General features: G+C 41.9%; 1 protein-coding gene across 4 annotated transcripts in view; it reads left to right on the top strand.

The window, feature by feature from the left end:
* TGFBR3 (transforming growth factor beta receptor 3) overlaps nt 1-19930 on the top strand; it is a 205943-nt gene that overhangs the window by 165397 nt on the left and 20616 nt on the right. For all 4 annotated transcript variants that reach the window (XM_040470959.1, XM_040470957.1, XM_040470958.1 and 1 more), the window contains 7 exons: nt 1760-1949; nt 3886-4220; nt 4626-4778; nt 7335-7475; nt 7659-7817; nt 12906-13205; nt 16364-16484. In XM_040470959.1, coding sequence (XP_040326893.1) covers nt 1760-1949; nt 3886-4220; nt 4626-4778; nt 7335-7475; nt 7659-7817; nt 12906-13205; nt 16364-16484 — 1399 coding nt within the window. The remainder of the gene's footprint in view (nt 1-1759; nt 1950-3885; nt 4221-4625; nt 4779-7334; nt 7476-7658; nt 7818-12905; nt 13206-16363; nt 16485-19930) is intronic.

The following is a 19930-nucleotide window of genomic DNA, read 5'->3' as shown; positions in this document are numbered from 1 at the left end:
AATTTGCCAAGCCTTGCTGTTTTACAAACGTGTAGATAGATTTCTAGCCTTGTAAGTCCTGAGGCATAATCAATATGAGTTGTACTGACAGCTCCTAGATTTAATGTGGAAAGGTGTAAACAAATCATTCCATATTGGTACAAAAAACACAGGTGGCGGTTGTGATGATAGTATTCTGGAAATACAGTATTTTCTCAGCTGTCCAACAACATGAAAGACTAGGGCAGATGAGGCCAAGCTGTGTTGTTTAGGCCAGTGTTACAACTCCCGCCAATCAAAACGACATGCTGCTTTAAAAGACTAGAAGAAGCTGCACCTAGGAAACTAAGTTTAAAGAACTACTTGGATCCTTCCTTACCTCATTTTAGTTTAGTTTTTTTTTTTTTTTAACCCTTCCTTCCTCTAAGGAATTTTCTCTAAATCAGGGTAAGTGCTGGAATATTCCAAACCTGTCAAGCTGAGTTTTTCACAAATGGCTACAAAGCGTGGTTAAATCTCTGTCTGGTTCCTTTGCATGCATTATTGTGACTGGCTGCTCTGGAAGTTTCAGATAATCACTTTGGGTCACAGAAAAAATATACTGGGGGAGATCCTTTAAGCTTTGAATTGAAAATATGTGTCCTTAGCCAATATCCCACCACCAAAGAGGCCAAGAGAACTTAGAGCCTGTGAATCTTCGATGGTTTTATAGTGGGAAAGGATTAATATTTAGTCATGTTCGGGGCACACAGAATGGGAAACAAATGGAGAATTCAGGAAAAAATGCTGCATGTATGCAGGAGAAAATAATTGGGCATGGAAATTAAAGTGATTTTTATACGGCGTGAAAATGGCCTAATCTTCATGCTGGAAGGGCTTTCCAGTCTTGTTGGAGCAGTTGTTGAAACTACGGTGCCTTCGCTTCGGGATCTCCTCTGCATCCGTCAGCTCCTTCACTGTCTGACAAGGTCACTGCTGTAGGAGCCAGAGGATGTGGAAACTTACCGTATCCTGGTTACTCAGTCCTTTCTTGGAAGGATTCCTATCACTCAGTTCTAATTTTGTAATTAATTAACAAGTGAAAGTCAGCTTACTGGTATTGCTGGATAAAATATTGGCACTTAGAGGGACAGTTACCCAAATCAATTAATTAATTTTTGGAACATAAAATCGAAGCATCTTCAGTTAATAAAATTGACAAATGAATACAATTACAGGATTGCTGAACTGGCCATAAATTATAACTGAAATCTCAACACTGGTTGTTCCACCATATGGAATTTAATAGTTTACAAAGATGAGATGGTCTCCACAGTGAAGTAACTGCATTGTGCCTTCTTTCATTTAAATCTAGAGTGCAGAAAATAGAAGCATGGACATATTTTTGGCAGTATAACATGCACATTTGTACACTTTAAACATCATTTTAAATAAAAATAAGGGAAAGTTTGATATATATATATATATATATAATTTAAACAGTTAACTAACTCTGGTAACCTAGTAGGTATACTCAGTATGTAGCTACTTATCGATTATTGGATTATTTTTATCAGCATAAGCAACCCAAATGGTAAGATCAAACAACATGAATAAATTTTTCTTAATCTGCTGTTAAAGATTTTCACATCAGTGTTCTTAGCCCAAGGAAAGTAGGGATCAAAAGAATAAATAGTTCTTTCATATACAATGTAGAATCTGTTCACTCTAGGTATTGAATTTGTACTTAAAGCACTGTTTAGTTTTAGACTCACGAGTGAAATTTTGCTGTTATCTTCAGGCTCCTAACAGTATTGGCTTTGGGAAAGAGAGTGAAAGATCCATGATAACAACCAAATCAGTAAGAGATGACATTCCTTCATCCCAAGAGAATCTGTTCAAGTGGGCTTCGGACAATGGCTATAGTCCAGTAACATCATATACAGTGGCTCCTGTGGCTAATAGATTCCATCTTCGGCTTGAAAACAGTGGTAAGTATGGATTTTTTTTTTTTTTTTCTGTAGTAAAAATATCCCCTAAATGAGACTCTCCAATGAGGAACTCTGATTACATCTCATATGATACTGTTTTTCTGTTGTAAATTTTGATGATTCATTTGACTGCATTTTACTATCAAGTTTAAGAGTATCTAGAATCATGATAGATTATTTTAAAGCAACGATCTTTGGTACTTTTGTACAGATTTTTCTGTACCAAATTCTTTTGGTACAGTTGATTGCATGGTGGAGAACTTTGTTGTAGATCATGTAATTCACTGTGATTACATTAAGAACAAATTAGCCTGGCTTCTTCTCTCAGAAGTGCCTGCTAATCACTGACAGCTGAGATGCAGAGCGGCTGGAACTACGGGGGAAAAGTCCTGGGTCAGACTGCATCTTACAGGACAGTAGTCACGAGGTGCTTCTTCTTCCTCACCCAGAGGGGACACAGGAGTCATTACCCCAGTTGGATGGAGCAGAAAGTGGAATTTTAACAGGTTCTTGAGGTTTTGCCAAGCCTCTAACTAGTGAGACTCAAATCCAGAGTTTTCTGATCCCCAGACCTGTTCCTCACCCCCTGGTACTGCCACCAAGGACAGTGCCCATAGATTGAAGGTTAGGAATACGGGCCATTTGTTCACTGTTTGAGGGCAAGTTGCTTAATTTCTGAGCCTCAGGTGGTTCCTCCTCAGTAATATGGGAGAGCAAATAGGCCCTACCTCGAAGGGTTGTTGTGAAGGTTTTTGTCAACGTACAAATTTAAAACCCTCCAAAGCTCTGGCCTCTTTTGGACCCATACAGCTGTGCCGTCTGCCATCCTTTCCCGAAAGATAGTATTGAAGGAGAGTTAATGTCCCCAGTCATGTTCACTTCCTGCTCCCACTGAGATGGATTGACCTCAGGCGTTGACTTTGAGACTGGATGGATATAAACAATACTGGGGAAATGTCTCTTCCCTAAATTGTTGAAAATAGGACAGAACACTGAATATTGATTATATGGAAACAGGTCTTTCCCTTTGAAGGAATAAGTGTACCTAAGCAGCTTTCTCTTTTCTCCTTCAGGACTAGGCCAGGGTGCTCAAATGCCTGTTAGAATTTAGCAGGCAAAAAGGAGGTAGCAAATACTATTTCAAGAAATCCCTGAAGAATGTATTCTAAAGAATCTCTAGATTCAAGGGAAGTATTACAATGGCACTTGAAAATATTATTGTCCCAATAACTTATTCAAATCATGTATTTTTTTAAAGTTTATTTATTTATTTTGAGAGAGAGAGAGAGAGAGAGAGAGAGAGAGCGAGCGAGCAAGCTGGGGAGGGGCAAAGAGAGGGAGAAAGAGAATCCACACTGTTAGCACAGAGCCTGACTTGGGGCTCGAACTCACAAACCATGACCTGAGCTGAAATCGAGAGTTAGATGCTTAACCCACTGAGCCACCCAGGCGCTCCTCAAATAATGGATTTTTAGATCTTACAGGGCCTTAGAAATTATCTAGTCCATGGTTCTCAACCTTGGCTGTATGTTGGAATCATACAGGGAACTTTAAAACATATTAATGATTAGATACCTCTCCATAAAGTCTGATTTTAATTGACCTGGGGCACAGCCTGGGTATTGGGAATTTTTTTCAATCTCCCCAAATAATTTTAATATAGAGGACTAATGATCTAATCCAACCTCTTAATTTTAAAAATTAGAAAACTAAGACACAGAGAAGTAAGCCACTGGCCCAGAGACACTCAGTCAGTTAGAAAGAACACCAGGACTGGAATTCAGGTTTCCAGACTCCTTGTCTCCTTTACACATTGCTTGATAAGAGTAATTTTACACACACCCATTCTGTGCCAGTTCCTCTTGTACTTGCCTCTAATGATGATGACTGTGGCCTGGCATCAAACACTGACAATGTTGCCTTCTGTCACCACCAGAGGAAATGAGAGATGAGGAAGTCCATACCATCCCTCCTGAGCTACGGATCCTGCTGGACCCTGGCAGTCTGCCTGCCCTGGAGAACCCACCCATCCGGGGAGGGGGAGGCCGAAATGGAGGTTTCCCCTTTCCTATCCCTGATATCTCCAGGAGAGGCCAGATGGAAAGGGGAGACGATGGGATCCCCCAGCCGAGGGACCCTATCGTCCCCAGCCTGCGGCTGTTTCCTGGTCCCGAAGAGCCCAAGGAGGTGCAAGAGAATGTGGATATTTCCCTGTCAGTCAAATGTGACAGTGAAAAGATGGTCGTATCTGTAGAAAAAGAGTCTTTTCAGGTCAGTGCAATTTCTTAAAGGAGAGAAGAGAAAGCCACCTCCCTCCCCATCTTGCCCCAGTATGTGTTAGTTATTTCCCTCTAGCTCTTTCACTTTTGAACTCTGGGGACCTGATACTGTTTTCTCAGTTGGATGGGCTTACTTCCCCTTGGCTGTGTTTCTTACCCGGGTCCTGTTATTCTCAGTTAAAGGGGGTTCCAGATCCTTGTGTGTCAATATTTTGCTATTGAATTTCCAAGGCCAACAAACACAATCCTTGGTAGGCTGGGAAGAGGTAAGGGGGGAGGGGGAATGCAGGCCTCCAGCAACCAATACCATATGGGAAGACCAGGCAAAACACGTTCCTTGTGTGCTGCAGAACTGCCTTTGGGCCCTTCCTTATGTCTTTGGTGGTGGTTGTTTCAGGCCAACAACTACTCGGGGATGGAGCTCACTCTGTTGGATCCTACCTGCAAGGCCAAGATGAATGGCACCCACTTCATTTTGGAGTCTCCCTTGAGTGGCTGTGGTACTTGGCACCGGCGGTCAGCCCCGGATGGAGTGATTTATTATAACTCTGTAAGTGTTCCCCAAAACAAAGCTTGGCCCTTTGCCAGATCCTTTCTGGGTATTTCCTTAAAATTAGCCTTAAAATTTCTGTGAAAATGTGCAGGGGCATATACCCTAGGCCTAAAAAAGCCAAGTGTCAGTTCTCAACAAATTGGGTGTCCTTTGACCTTGAGTCTACACAGCTGAGCTAGCCAGCTCCATGGTCTCTGTGGCCTCATTTCAGTGTTGTTCAGAGGTAGGAGGACTTCTCCCTTCCTCGTGAACAAAATAATCAAGAGAAATCCAAAAATGGCCCTCAAGAAATTATTATTAAGTCTCTCTCCAACTTGAAGAAAAGAGATTAAATTGAAAAAAATCCCCTACTTTTGAAGTTCCCCAGAGGAAGATTCCATAGATTCCCCCAATGATTATCCACTATAGTAGCTATCCTGCACTTTTCAGAAATCATTCTTGTCAGTTCATTCATCTGAATCTTTTTTTTCTTTTTTTTTCAGATGAAGCCTATTCTTGCAGAAATAGACACTGGGTAGTAAATATTAAAAGAATTTGAAACATGAAATTTCAAAAGAACTTTATAGTATTAATTTTGCAGTTCAGGTTATACTTTTGATGGTAAAAATAAGGCTCAAAAATCCGTGTCTGGCTTTGACATGATGTGTGTGTCTATGCTCCCAGCACCTACTCCAGCTTTGCCACGGGCTGGGGAGGGCATGACTCTCATTCACATTCGTCCCACTGCCCTTTGGTAGATAACCCTTGACCCATCCAGAGGAAAGACTGGAGATCAGGTGCTCTGTCACTGTGCCTCATGTGGGGACTGACTCTATGGGCCCAAGTTTATTATTCTTCAGACTTAGAGTGTTTGAGCTGGAAAGAACCTTAAGATGATCTCATTCAACTTCCTCATTTCACAGGTGAGGAATTTGAACTCCCGGGAGTTAAGAGACTTGCTTAGATTTGAGGAACTAGTTAACGGCAGAGCCAGGACTGAATCCAGCTTCCTGACCTCTCATCCACTAATCTTTCCCTGACACAAGGCTGGCCCAACTAATCTCCCTTTGTTCCTGGAATAATTTATTAACCTTTGACCTCTATGATGAACACACCCCTGCCAATTCCAACATTAATTTTTGTATATTACCCAGTTTTTCCAGATATAATGAATAGCATATAGTACTGATATACTTGATTTTGGAATTTTAAATTTACATCTAAATTAACACCAATAAGAGGCTCTGGTTATCTGTTAAGTAAAAATAATATCATTTTCCTCAGAAGAAAAAGGTATATCCCAAGCCCTTAAAATCTCTTTCTTCTCGTGTGTGCGCCTGTGTGTGTGTCTGTGTATGTGTCTGTGTGTGTATTTGTGTGTATATTATGATGATAATACCTAGGGTAAGAAATGTCCTAGGTACTTGCTTCAGGTACATCAGTACTTTCTTGTGAGGAACCGGTAAATGGAGAGGTGGTTTTTCCACATTCTCTTTCCTTTAGTGAATATTTTAGGTGTTCGTTCCAGTGATAACTATTTGTAGCAATTTCCAGACTTACTATATACTTTTGTTTTGCAACATATTCAGAAATTAGGCACACGACACGAAATCAGACCAAAAAATATGACTATTCTATATACACAAAAAAATTAGGATTTTATTTATGGAGTCACAGTCCTCAGGTGAATTTTTCATGTTATTTAGAACTAACCTAGGAATAATCATCTCAACTAACATTAGGATAGACTATCATAGAATAAAACAGGATTCTTTCCTCCATCTGTATACAGAAAGATACGGGGGAGGAAATGAGGAAAAGGTAGAGGAGTACAGAGATAAGATGAGGAGAGGCTGGCATAATAGTAAACATTAGGTACTTTGTTTCCAACTCAAACTTGATAGAAATCTCAATGGATACAAATTAGCCAGCTCTTAATATTTCTTAGAATTTTTGATGTAAAGAGAAGCCCCTTAAGGAGAAGGCCCCTTCCCCTACAGGCTGGCCTGCTGACAACCCCATTCAACCTAGTGCCTAGTGTTTTCCTACTGTTTGAAACAAGTTTTATTCTTTCACCAGGAAAGATGCATACTTTAGTCAAGTTTTAATTTGAATGTACTTTGGGTTCCTCTTTATTTTTATCTCTTTGAAGATAAAATCCTGAAACACTTGGAGGTTTTTCTTATTTTTATTTTGAGAGAGAGTGATGGGGGGCGCAAGTGAGCAAGGCCAAAGAGGAAAAAAATCCTATGAGGAGCAGAGAGAGAGAGAGAGAGAGAGAGAGAGAGAAGTGGGGCTCACCTGGGGCTCATGTTTTTACCCAAAGCAGGGTTCATGTTCACCCCATGTAGGACTCAGACTCACCAACTGTGAGATCATGACCTGAGCCAAAGTCAGATGCTTAATGACGGAGCCACAGAGCCACGACCCAGCCGCCACTCAGGAGCCCTGTTTTGTTTTAAGTCAGGTTTTCAGTTTGCATCTGAATTATTACATTGGTGTTGGTGTGAGATAGAACCAGATCATGTGACTGGGTGTTTCAATGACCATGTCTGCGCTTTCTTTGCCTTTTAGATTGTGATGCAGGTTCCATCACCTGGGGATAGTAGTGGCTGGCTAGATGGTTATGAAGATCTGGAGTCAGGTGATCATGGATTTCCGGGGGATATGGATGAAGGAGACACTTCCTTCTTCAGCCGGCCTGAAATTGTGGTGGTATGTGTTTGTTTGTAGTAGGTAGTTTGTGAGAATGTTTTCCTTTTGGTCGGCTTTAATTAGGGTCTGTTGGGAGTGGGGGGCAGGGATTAGATGTTAAAGGCCAAAGGTTATAAAGGTCTAGGGTGTTCATCCTTCATTTGACTCTGACTTATCTCTGTTTTGTTTGTTTGTTTTCACTAGTTTAACTGCAGCCTGCGGCGAGTGAGGAATCACAGCGGCTTCCAGGACCCACTCCACAGGAATGTCACTTTCAACATGGAGCTCTATAACACTGACCTCTTTCTCGTGCCCTCTCAGGGGGTCTTCTCTGTGGCAGAGAACGGACACATTTATGTTGAGGTATGCTAGTTATGAACATTAACTAGCCTTGGGATAACTAGGTATGCTAGTTATGAACATTAACTAGCCTTGGGCTTTTAGGCCAGGGCTGAATTATAGTAGCTCCTGGGGCAGACCTCATCGTGTTCTTCCCCACACCCCTTAACCAGTTCTGGGTAAGGGCTTGGCTCAGAAAATGCATCCAGGTTGATTTCTTTCTTTTTTTCATATTTATTTATTTTTGAGAGAGAGAGAGACAGAGACAGAACATGAGCAGGGGGAGGAGCAGAATGAGAGGGAGACACAGAATCCAAAGCAGGCTCCAGGCTCTGAGCTTTCAGCACAGAGCCCAACGCGGGGCCCAAACTCACGAGCTGTGAAATCATGACCAGGGCCAAAGTCAGATGTTTAACCAACTGAGTCACCCAGGCGCCCTGCATCCAGGTTGATTTCTGACCAAAGCAAGACATTTCAGGATTTGCTACATGGAGAGAGTGTTTTACAGATGAATGGTTTTGTTTTTGTTTTTGTTTTTGTTTTTTTAATCAGCAGTGTGAATTTTAATAAAGTCCTGTTCTTGCTTTGTCCTTAGTATTTTTGGAACAGGAGTTCAGTATTTGCACTGTTAGAGTTAACCAGGAAGATTTCACACCACCTCTTTTTTTTTTTTTTTTAATTGTTTTAATGTTTATTTATTTTTGAGAGAGAGAGAGACAGAGTGTGAACAGGAGAGGAGCAGAGAGAGAGAGAGAGAGAGAGAGAAACACAGAATCCGAAGCAGCCTCCAGGCTCCAGGTGTTAGCACAGAGCCTGACGCAGGGCTCAAACCCACAAACCGCAAGATCATGACCTGAGCTGAAGTTGGATGCTTAACCAACTGAGCCACCCAGACGCCCCTCACATCACCTCTTATATTATCTTTTAAATTGAACACACCTCAGTGAAATGCTGTGCGCTTCCATATCTCATGAAAATTGGGTTTTTTTAGATCATTATCTAAATGTGTCTATAAATGTATGAAACTATTTTGTATACATAATGGTAATTATTATGTATAGCATATATCTGTGGAATAACTATGAAAATATTAGGTAGTGGTGGGAATAATGAAATAATAACAGCTAACATTATTGCAGATTTATTTTGTGCCAAACTCAGGTTATAAGTGTTATAGTAATTGACTCTTCAAAGCAGTCTGATGAGACAAGACTACTGATATCCCCATTTTAGGGATGAGGAAATTAAGGTACAAACTTGTCTACAATCACATAGTTAGTAACTAATGAGCTCAGAGTAGGGTTCATACTCAGGTTGTCTGGCTCCAGAGCCCATAATGTTATCTACTAGATGCTACTATCATTTATCCTCAAAGGGTCACTTAAAGGGGAAGAAAATGTAACCCTCTCACCAGTGCAAATATCCAGGTTCATGGATTAGCTTCTAGAAAAAGATAAATATCTCTATGGCCTCAGAACACCTGCTGGTCTTACAAGAACATCATCCTCTGATGAGCTAGTTTTGGTGCTAAACTGCAAGCTGGTGTTCTGCTTCACTGTGGGAGGATTGAGAAGCTTACAGGGTGGAAATGGGGTACTTCGACACATTGAAAGTGACTTCAGAGCACATATTTCTATTTCAGAAAGACAAAGAACTCTCACCTTTGTCCTCATTCTGGGATGGAGCCCACTGGCTCTAGACGTTTTCCTGGATCTCTCCTCCTTTTTCATTCCTTATTCTGAGAGGTCTTCTCTTTTTTGGGGGTATACCTTTTTTCTCCACTGGGGAAAATATACTGCTTTCTACATGCTGTTCCTAATTATAGATCTCTTCTTATCCAAGATCATTTTTTTCTTCTTGCGTTTCTGCCTGCATAGTCCACATGCGCAGTTGGTCAGTGACCCTCTGCTGTGCCCTGGATTTTAGGGGCCCTGCTTAACTGCAGTTTGTTCTTTTTCAAACGTGTGCCTGCTCTGCTGACCTACGGCTTTGCTGCTGTATACTCATCAGTGGCCAGTCTTCCTCTGGTATCCTACCCTGGGCCTTTTGGTTTTTCTCCCCAGTCTACCTAATGCTGGCTTACTTGAAATGCTTTTTTTTTCTTACTTTCACATTTATATCTTTTCATATACTGACTATATTTTCATCCTCTTTTTAAAAAAAAATTTTAAGTTTGTTTATAAGAGAGATGGAAAGAGAGAGAGAGAGAGAGAGAGAGAGAACAAGTGGGGGAAGGGCAGAGAGAATCTGAAGCAGCTCCAGGCTCTGGGCTGTCAGCACAGATCCCGACACGGGGCTCAAATTCGTAAACCCTGAGATCATGACCTGAGCTGAAGTTGGATGCTGAACTGACTGAGCCACCCAGGCCCCTCCTCCTCCTCCTCCTCCTCCTCCTCCTCCTCCTCCTCTTCTTCTTCTTCTTCTTCTTCTTCTTCTTCTTTTAAATTTGAGTTAGTTGACATACAGTGTAGTCTTGGCTTCAGAAGTAGAACCCAGTGATCCATCTCTTATACGTAACACCCAGTGCTCATCCCAACAAGTGCCCTCCTTATGCCCACCACCCATTTAACCCATCCCTCTACCCACCTCCCCTCCAGCAGCCCTCAGTTTGTTCTCTGTATTTAAGAGTCTCTTATGGTTTGTCTCCCTCTCTGCTTTTACCTTATTTTTCCTTCCCTTCCCCTGTGTTCATCTGTTAAGTTTCTCAAATTCCTCATATGGGTGAAATCGTATGATCTCTTTCTCTGACAGAGTTACTTTGCTTAGCATAATACACTCTGGTTCCATCCACATTGTTGCAAATGGCAAGATTTCATTCTTTTTCTCTGAGTAGTATTCCATTGAGTGTGTGTGTGTGTGTGTGTGTGTGTGTGTGTGTGTGTGTGTGTGTGTATACTGAGTGTGTGTGTGTGTATACAAGGTACCACATCTTCTTTGTCCATTCATAAGTCTGTGGACATTTGGACTTTTGCATAATTTGGCTATTGTTGATAGCACTGCTTAAACATTGGGGTACATGTGCCCCTTCGACTCAGCAAATGACAGCTTTTCTGTTAGTTCATTTTTCTTGGGGGCATTAAAAAGAACTGTTTATAACCTCCAAATTTTACATCTAGAATAGAACTACTAATTATAGCTGGCATTTATTGAGTAGCTGAGAACTGGTGTTTGTGTGTAATTGTGACTTTACACATGCTCACAATAACTGTTTCTGGTAGGTATTGGTGCCCTTATTCTGTGTGGGAGGAAACTGAGACTCAGAGTTCACAGGGCACAAGTCACAGAGCACACAATTTCCTGAGGCTCATCTGCTCATCTCCCTCCAAGGCCTGTAGTCCTTCTAACCACTCATTTCCAGGCCATTTTAGAGTAAAAGACTTACTGACCATAGTTTTTCCTCCAAAACAACTTTTTGGGATACCTTAGACTTTCTGCTACTATGTACTTTCTTTGAGATTAGAGAAAAGATTTGCATTTCTTCTTCTGTCTACATTTTTGCATTGTGGGTTCTGACTTCATGTTAAAGGCGACTTTTTAGTAATAGGATATATGTAATTTTCCATCTTTCCAAGATATCTTATTTTTTAGAAATATTACCAAAACAATGATCTGTGAATATTTATAGACTATCAAACACTATTTCCTAGAAAGATTTCTGACTAGGTGATTTCCCAAGGCCACATCTTGGGTTTGGTTGAATTGACCCTGTGGCTACCATGAAGTACTTTAGAGAAAATGGACTTGAGGTCAGAAGGCCTGGGTTTTAAGCCCTGGTTTTATCCAGCGCTTGCAAAGTGGGGTTTTGAATGAGTCATCCATCCTGGATGCTGTTTCTCCTCCATTTATAAAATGGAGATGAAAATATTTATCTCACAAGATTGTTCAGAGGGATTGAGCTTTAAGGCCCAACAAAGTGACATGATCACAATCATCTTCACTATTGAGTGTCTTGTAGTTAGCCACGTAGGGATATTTCAAAATAGTGCTGTGCCCTATGCGATGTCAGGGATTTCCCCTGGGTTCCCAGAATGGAAAGTGCGTTTATATCTCCACGCCTTTCGAAAGGATTCTGGGGCTATTGGCTTATGATTAAGGACTAACTTTATTTCTAAAGTGTTTAAGTTTATTTTGACCCTAAGTTTAGTAAAGGAATGAGGCATGAGGGGAAAGGCAGTTCACACAGTATCCATGTGTCACCAAATGGAGAATCCACTCTGGTCCGAGGATTTTAGCTGAGTTCAGGATAGTTGAGGTTTGAATTCTGTTTACACTTGGCCAAACACCACTTCCTGTTTCTAAAGAAAAGAACCTTAACAAGGTTTGGACGTAGCCCATACAAATGTTTTGTAAGAGGGAAGTATAATGAGTTGGAAACGTTTCCAGATTAGATTTCCCTTAAAATACCCTTGGGCTTAAAGAGCGAAGGGAGAGTACTTGGCAAGGCCTATTTTGGACCTGTGAGCAGCTAGGACACTTTGCCAGGCTCGTGATCGCCACCAGATTGCACGGTTCCTGACACCAAACTGGGCCAGCTCTGCCTGCTCACTAGGAAGCAGGACTTTAGGTGAATCTGTAGCTTTATTGCAATGTTTTAGGCTCATTCTGACTTGCTGCAGTTTAGAAGTTCAGTCCTCTGCCTAGGTTAAATAGATTTTGCTCTGTACCTTATTTTTGAGCAATTTCAAAAAATAGCTTGCGCTACAGGTGGTATGCTACTAAGACATGATACAGTATTATGACATCAGGGATTTTGCCTGTTGGTGTTTGTTTATTTTGGAAAATCCATTTTAGGTGCGCACTGTGCTTTTATTTTTATTTCCTAGAGGACTTAGGGGAGGTTGACAAGATTTATTCATCTTGTGTTGGAATCTTCCAGACTGACATTGGAACCAAATAATTCACCATAATCATCCATATCAAGTTTAAATGGGAGACGTCTTTTTTCAATGAGTATATATTACTTTTGTAATTAGAAAGAAGACTATATAAGTACACTATGAAAATAAAGCAGGGTCCCTCATCAGAAGCACTATGTTGATATGTTACCCTTGTGTAATAGAGTAAAAGAGAGATGCCAACTTGCTTCTAATTGGTCTTTCTGTTCTTTTGTAGGTGTCTGTTACTAAGGCTGACCAAGAATTGGGCTTTGCCATCCAAACGTGCTTTATCTCTCCATATTCAAACCCGGATAGGATGTCTGATTACACTATCATTGAAAACATTTGTCCTAAAGATGAATCTGTGAAATTCTACAATCCAAAGAGGGTGCACTTTCCTATTCCCCAAGCTGAGATGGATAAGAAGCGATTCAGTTTTGTGTTTAAGTCCATTTTCAACACCTCACTGCTCTTTCTACAGTGTGAGCTCACGCTGTGTACCAAGAAGGAAAAGGACCCCCAGAAGTTACCTAAGGTGAGTAGGCCTTCATCCATCTGTATGCTATTTCGACATTTTTAGGTGAGGCAGTGACCTACCGGAGAAGTTTAATCACGAGTTATTGCAGGTTGAGGTTTTTGGTTTGGGAACTGCCCAACTGAAGTAATAAAATCTGTGTTAGCAGGGAACCGTGAGTTTTATGGAGTCTTAGAGAATAAATCCTGACAGTATGACTTTTTTTTTCCATGCATGCTACTTAGTAGTATCTTACAAATGATAAATCAAGACTGTTTTCCATTGAGGGAGAGGTCTGGCTTTATCTTTGCTATTCAGATAGCGTGCAGTGCCAAAAGTACAGAGCCGAAAGGACAAGTTCAGTGTGAGGATTAATTTTTCCAGGTCCCGCTGAGACTTGTATTGCAATTGTTTTTTGACCTTCTCTGTGTGAATTATAAGGTTGACTTGTCTCAAGAGAACCTCTAAGGGAAACTAACAAATATTTTAATTTTTCTCAGCTTCATACTGGTTCATCATGTTTACCTTATGTCACTCCCCATATTGAACCAGGACATTCTGTTGCCACAACAGACATCAGAACACTTTGACCTTGTTGGAATGGCTGCGTAGGGGGGATCTGCAAGGTTAATTACAAACCCTCATTAGTTGGGCCTTGTGCAAGAAGGGTGTCTCTGCCACAGTTTTGTTTCTGTGATCTTCCATAGTTATGTATAATTCCTTACATGCATTTCATCTGTAGAAATCTCGCACAGTGTCAGCTGACTTATAAAACTTTTGTAGTCACATATAAATCAGTGTCTAAAACTAATAATTGATTGGTATCATTAATAGTGTATGTGTGGAATTCTCTCTTAATACATAGGTTGTAAGAGGTAGATATAGAGGGAGGAGGAACAATTAAATCATTATTACTGGATAAATTACCACTGACCTGAATGCTTTACACTGTTATATTCCCCTGGGCATCCATTTCTCCGATAACATCAGAGAACATTTTATAATACATATGAAAATGTAGCAAATCTGGTCATGATCATTTAGGAGCATGAATACATAAGATGATATAGACTATGTTCTTTAGGTTGCTTTTGGAAACATTGATGCCTTAGCCTTGTGGGCATTCACCTCACAGTGTCCATTTGTGGACTTGTGGTAGAGAGGCATGGGAAAACTTAATGCTTGGCTGTGACACACAGCTGGTCCCTGCAGCTGGTGGAAGACTTGTAGAAGTTTGGGATCTAGGAGGGGAGGCCTGGCAGTTACTAGGCGTCTTTACTGAAGGCTTTGGTTATTACCTCTCGCTGAGCCTGGCCTGGCATAGTCCATAGCGTATCATTCTGTGAAAATTAATCCCAGTACTTCATTGCAGAGAATTCTAAGGAGTGACATGGGATGTGACCCTAAACCTAAAGTCTCTATTTACGCCCAAGGCAAGAGAAAGTAGAAAGAGCATGAACACTGAGCAGGAAGGCCCACTGCTTACTAACAAGATTTTAAGCAAGTCTCCTGAGCTCTCAGAATCTGCATGGCCTCATCTATAATTGAAATAATAGTAGGGGCGCCTGGGTGGCCCAGTCAGTTGAGCGTCCAACTTTGGCTCAGGTCATGATCTCACGGTTTGTGAGTTCGAGCCCTGCGTCGGCCTCTGTGCTGACCGATCAGAGCCTGGAGCCTGCTTAGGATTCTGTGTCTCCCCCTCTCTCTACCCTTCCCTGGCTCACGCTCTGTGTCTCTCTGTCTCTCAATAATAAATAAATGTTAAAGGAAAAAAAATGAAAAAAGAAAAAAAAAAGAAATAATAGTAGCTGGCTTCCCTTAGGAACAGAGGAGCAAATGAGACAGTAACAACAGTCCACCATTTATAGTGCAGTGGCTTCAGATGAACTGTTACCACTCTCCTCATGTTTACTGCTTGTAGGTAATATTTCCACAGTTCTAGCGACTTCTCAGTGCCTTCTATGATGATAGAGAGAGCCAAAGAATCTTCCTAGGAGGAGTACTCAAAGATCATTGGGTCCATCCCTGCCCTTAGCTGATGAAACTAAGGCCGGAGTTAAGTGTCTTGCCCAGGGTCGAGCCGTGAGTTGGACGTAGAATCGTAGACTCTTACTTATCTGAAGAAATAACAGCAAAGTAAGGAGGCTTTTCCTAACATGCAGATCTTTTCAACAATGAGGCCTTTCCACAGAAAAATCTGTTGTTTCCCTTTATAAGGAGGCTATTGTAAAGGCTTCCTCTGGGTTTTGGGGGAAGGGAAGGAGTTATTTTCTTATAATATGCTGTTCAGAGCAGCAATGACAATAGAGCCAAAAGGCTTTGCTCTTTTGTGATTGGAAGAGCTAGAAGTTCATTAGCTTTTAGGGATGGCTTGCTATAGACTTCTTAAAGGGTTGATGTACTTCTTACAACAAAAACAAGTAGATGCCATGTACATCAGAGTTTTACCTATTGATAAGCATAGACAAGGAACTGAAGATGTTTTAAAGAAAAAGGTACTAGAGTGTGAGTACACTTTTTAAAAACAGATATAACAGGCTTGGGCATGCTAATCCTAAATTCGAGGCCTTAAAATGACTGTAAACAGCTAATCTCATGGTCCCCACACCTGGCTACAACTCCCCAGGACTCCAGTGTGGAACACTATAGCAGGTGACCCTGGTCACCTATACCATTTTGAACGAGCCTATACCAGGATTTTAAAAAATCAAACAAATTTGACAACATTATTATCTTTTTGGACAACAGATGTAAAATCTGTCACTTTCATAATGCCGTGCATGAAGTTTCCCACAATCACAAGTCACAAATATGAACCATTTATGTGAAGCCAGCTTGGTGAAGGGCCAACATTCGTCATATAGTTTTTTTTTTTTTTTTCAGACTAAATAACACTAAAACCTCTAGTTGTTTTGTGGGAAGATGGGGGGAAAAGGCAATGTTTATAAGCCATCCAGTGATATTTGAATCTTCAAGTGCAGCTGAGAATATCCTGGGTCTGCCACTATATCTCCCAGATTATTTATGGTTCTTTGGAAAACGCCCAAATCTCCTGTTTTTCTCTGGTAAACAGCTGTGAGCTGTCTGATAAGGGGCACTGGCCAACTGTGCAGGCTGAGTTGGTGCAGGCTCTTTGGGGTGACCCCTGACCCTGCTTTGCTGTCTCTGCCTCTCTGCAGTGTGTGCCTCCAGATGAAGCCTGCACCTCGCTGGACGCCTCAATGATCTGGGCCATGATGCAGACTAAGAAGACCTTCACCAAGCCCCTTGCTGTGATCCACCAGCAAGAAGAAGTTAAAGGTGCGTTTTGGAAGGCTCTCTCAGAGCCTGGGGGTTGCCCATTTTAAGAAGTTCTAGTACTAGACCCCTAGGATGAGCCTGGGTAGCTCAGTTGGCTGAGCATCCAACTTTAGCACAGGTCATGATCTCACAGTTCACGAGTTTGAGCCCCACATTGGGCTCTGTGCTGACAGCTCAGAGCCCACTTTGGATTCTCTGCCCCTCTCCTGCTCATGCTCTTTCTCTGAAAACTAAGTAAACATTAAAAAAAAAAAAAAAAAGCTCCAATACTAAAAAAAATACAAAAGAAGCAGCAACAGCTCCAATACTGTAAATCAAAGTACCTTTGTATTCAAAAGATAAATTAAGGGCCAATTAGTAACTTTAGAAGGAGTTTTGCCAAAAGAGCCTTTTATTTAGTTAGGTCTGCTCTGACATGTGGCTGAGTTATTAGTGATATGTTTGCCAATGATTTCCTCTTTAATATTATATCAGAGTCAAAGCTGTCCCTATCCCAATGTCACTCTCCCTTGCCATTCAAATATGCTCCCTTGAGTATGCAAGAAAGGCTCCAAGTTCCTCCTGGCATGCCTGGATTGAGCAGCCCACAGCCCATCTTTCTGTGGTCTACTACCAGTGATTCTGCCGAGTACAAGCAGTCCCAGGGCTGTATCAGGATCGCAGATGCCTTTGGGGAGAGTGTTAGGTATATGAACACCATTCATCTTAGGTCAGAGCAGAAAGAAGGTTAAGAACCACTGTCCAAATGCATTTTTATAATTCAGGTTTCAGAATGTTACCCAGGCACGTTTGTTGCTTGAAGCCAAGGGTGCCTCTTCTTGCACACCCAGGAGCATCAGCAGTCTGCATCTTCTTGTGGGAGAAAAGGAAGGACGTGCCCTAAGAGGTGTGGCCTCAGGTAGACAGGCAAGGCAAAGCCAAACATGGTGTAGGCCAAGTCAGCCAGACCAGCGGAGAAACCGAGCTGGGCTCCATGGAGATGTTAGGAATGGACATGAGGTCCTGTGGACTGTGGAGAGCATCTGATGGGGACGGGCATCACAGCCGAGGGGCATGGACAAACAAGAACACATCAGGCAGGGGGCAACATCTGAGGGGGTGGAGCCAAATACACATGGGCTGTTTGGGCAGCTACATTTGTCACTGTCTAGAAACAACCTATGACTATCTGGAAACGTTGTCTAGGGGTGCCAAACAAAGAGAAGTCTGAGAGTGAAAGTGGATTCCTAGCTTCTGGGGTTAGCTATTTCAGGGCTAGGTCCCATGCCACCTTCCACCACCAAGGGACAGAGAGGAGCTTGGCACTGGAGCTTTGATAGAAGCCAGCAAGCATACTGTCTCCTCTTGGTGAGCATTTGCTAGGAGGCCTGCCAGGTGGAGCTGACACCTGATGTAGGCTTGGGGGCAGCGCTGGGATGGCATTTCTGATGTAAGCATTGTTGGATTTGGCAAGACAAGGCAGTGGGGGCTAAGAGGATAGGCGCACAGGACCTAATAGAATAGAGGCATGTGGATGTGTCTACTTTCTTGTTTGGTTGAGTGACCTCTGTGAAAAGAGCCATTCTTACTGACGTATCTGTATGTCATTTGCCCTCTTCCTACTGCTCACTTTGGAAAGGCAGGAGATACAGTGAGGAGGGCACTGGCTTAGAGTCAGGAGCCTGGGGCACAACTTAACTTTACCTGTTGTACTGTTTGAAGAAGGAAACTAGGTTTTAATTCATTGCCCAGCCATTCTGAAGGTGGTGCAAAATGGATATACTAGATGTTTATTGGTTCCTTATTAACACTTTTTGTTGTTGTTTTACTCTCACTGATTGGTTTTCAACAATTTGAAACCGTGTAATAGCCACAGTTTTTCTGTAAATGGATTGCCCAAATAGTGCCCTGTTTTGGGGGACCAGGGGAAAGAAATAAGTTAATTGTGTTGCGAAGTATATCACAGTTGGGCAACATCTGGCTTATTTTGTACTTTTGTGAGTGGTTTAACAATAACAGCAGCCACTTGTATTCCATTTGTTACTCTTACCTTTTTTGAGAGAGGTAGTTCCGCTCATAATTGAAGGCAGCCGCTTGCTTTTTTTCTATGCCAAAGAATAATTAGGCATTAACACACAGAGGTATAACTTCCAGTAATTCATTCATGCTTCTTTTAAGTTTGGTGGTATTTTTCTAAGTAATTCCTCTTGCAAATTAGGTAATTACTTTTGTTTAAACTTAGTGTAATTATCCTGAAAGTTCAGTGTTGTTTTTTTACATGAAAGTTCAAGAGGAAAATTTTACCAAATATCAAAGCAGTTTCATGAGATTCGCTGATTGAGACTAGATTTTAGCGGAGAAGCTTGTGGTGAAGAAAGTTGATTGCTTAGGGTTGTTAAACAAATGCCGGTTAGACTATCAGCCAGCTTCCCTTGGGCTGTGTGCAAATAGGCTTTCTAACTTTGCACTGAATGGCAGTCCTGGCAGTTTTCAGCTCTCTGAGTGACTCCTCCCACCCTTCATGTTTATTTTCTTTTGATTCTGAAATCATTTCTTCATGATGCAGGCCATTGGAGTCTGTGTTTTCCCTCTGCCTCTCAGTAAATTGGAATAATCAGTTGAAATGGGAATGTGACCATTTGCCTAATAGCATTAGGTTATTTGAATAATAACTGGGTCATCATGAACAGTCTTTCTGCCAGCTTTGTGTGTTACTTTTGTAAGCCACAGAACCTGTAGTATCTCCAGGAGTATCTCTTACTGGAACGAATTTGGGGGTAAAAATTACCCAACCAATGAGATGTTTGACTGCCTTTTTAGCCATACAGGTGCTCTTTGAAGGCCGTGCTGAAGTTCCAGGTCTCCCTGGTCATTGGTGCATCTTATTTCTCCACACTGGATTTTCTGGGGCAGCAGCAGATAAAGGCTCAGGTTATCAGCTTCTCAGCCAAGCAGAGAGCTGGTCTGTACTCCCAGTGCTAATGGCCTGGTCATATTTCAGGTGGTGTTTCTTCCTCCTATGGACACAGAGAACAGGCCGCCAAAACTAAATAATTCTGGGTCCCTCCTCTGGGCCACTGTTTTTTTTTGTTTTTGTTTTTGTTTTTCAATTTATTTATTTACTTTGAGAGAGAGAGAGCGCGCGCACCTGAGTGCGCACATGCATGAGGGAGGGGCAGAGAGAGGGGGAGGGGCAGAGGGAGAGGGAGAGAGAGAAAATCCCAAGCAGACTCTGCACTGTCAGCACAAGAGCCCTACTCAGGGCTCGAACTCACAAACCGTGAGATCATGACCTGAGCCAAAGTCCAGAGTTGGACGCTTAACCCACTGAGCCACCTAGGTGCCCCTGGGCTGCTATTTTTAATGGAATATGCCTGAGCTTCCACAGCACATAATCACCACCTTAGTCCCTTGGGAGCTAGCTTTGGGTTAGCATTATTTTGCTGCTAAAACTTTCAACAGATGAT

Source organism: Herpailurus yagouaroundi, unplaced genomic scaffold (genome assembly GCF_014898765.1).
Source record: "Herpailurus yagouaroundi ecotype Mexico unplaced genomic scaffold, PumYag 77, whole genome shotgun sequence".
Lineage (NCBI taxonomy): Eukaryota > Metazoa > Chordata > Mammalia > Carnivora > Felidae > Herpailurus > Herpailurus yagouaroundi.
This window is presented reverse-complemented; position numbering and strand designations above follow the sequence as displayed.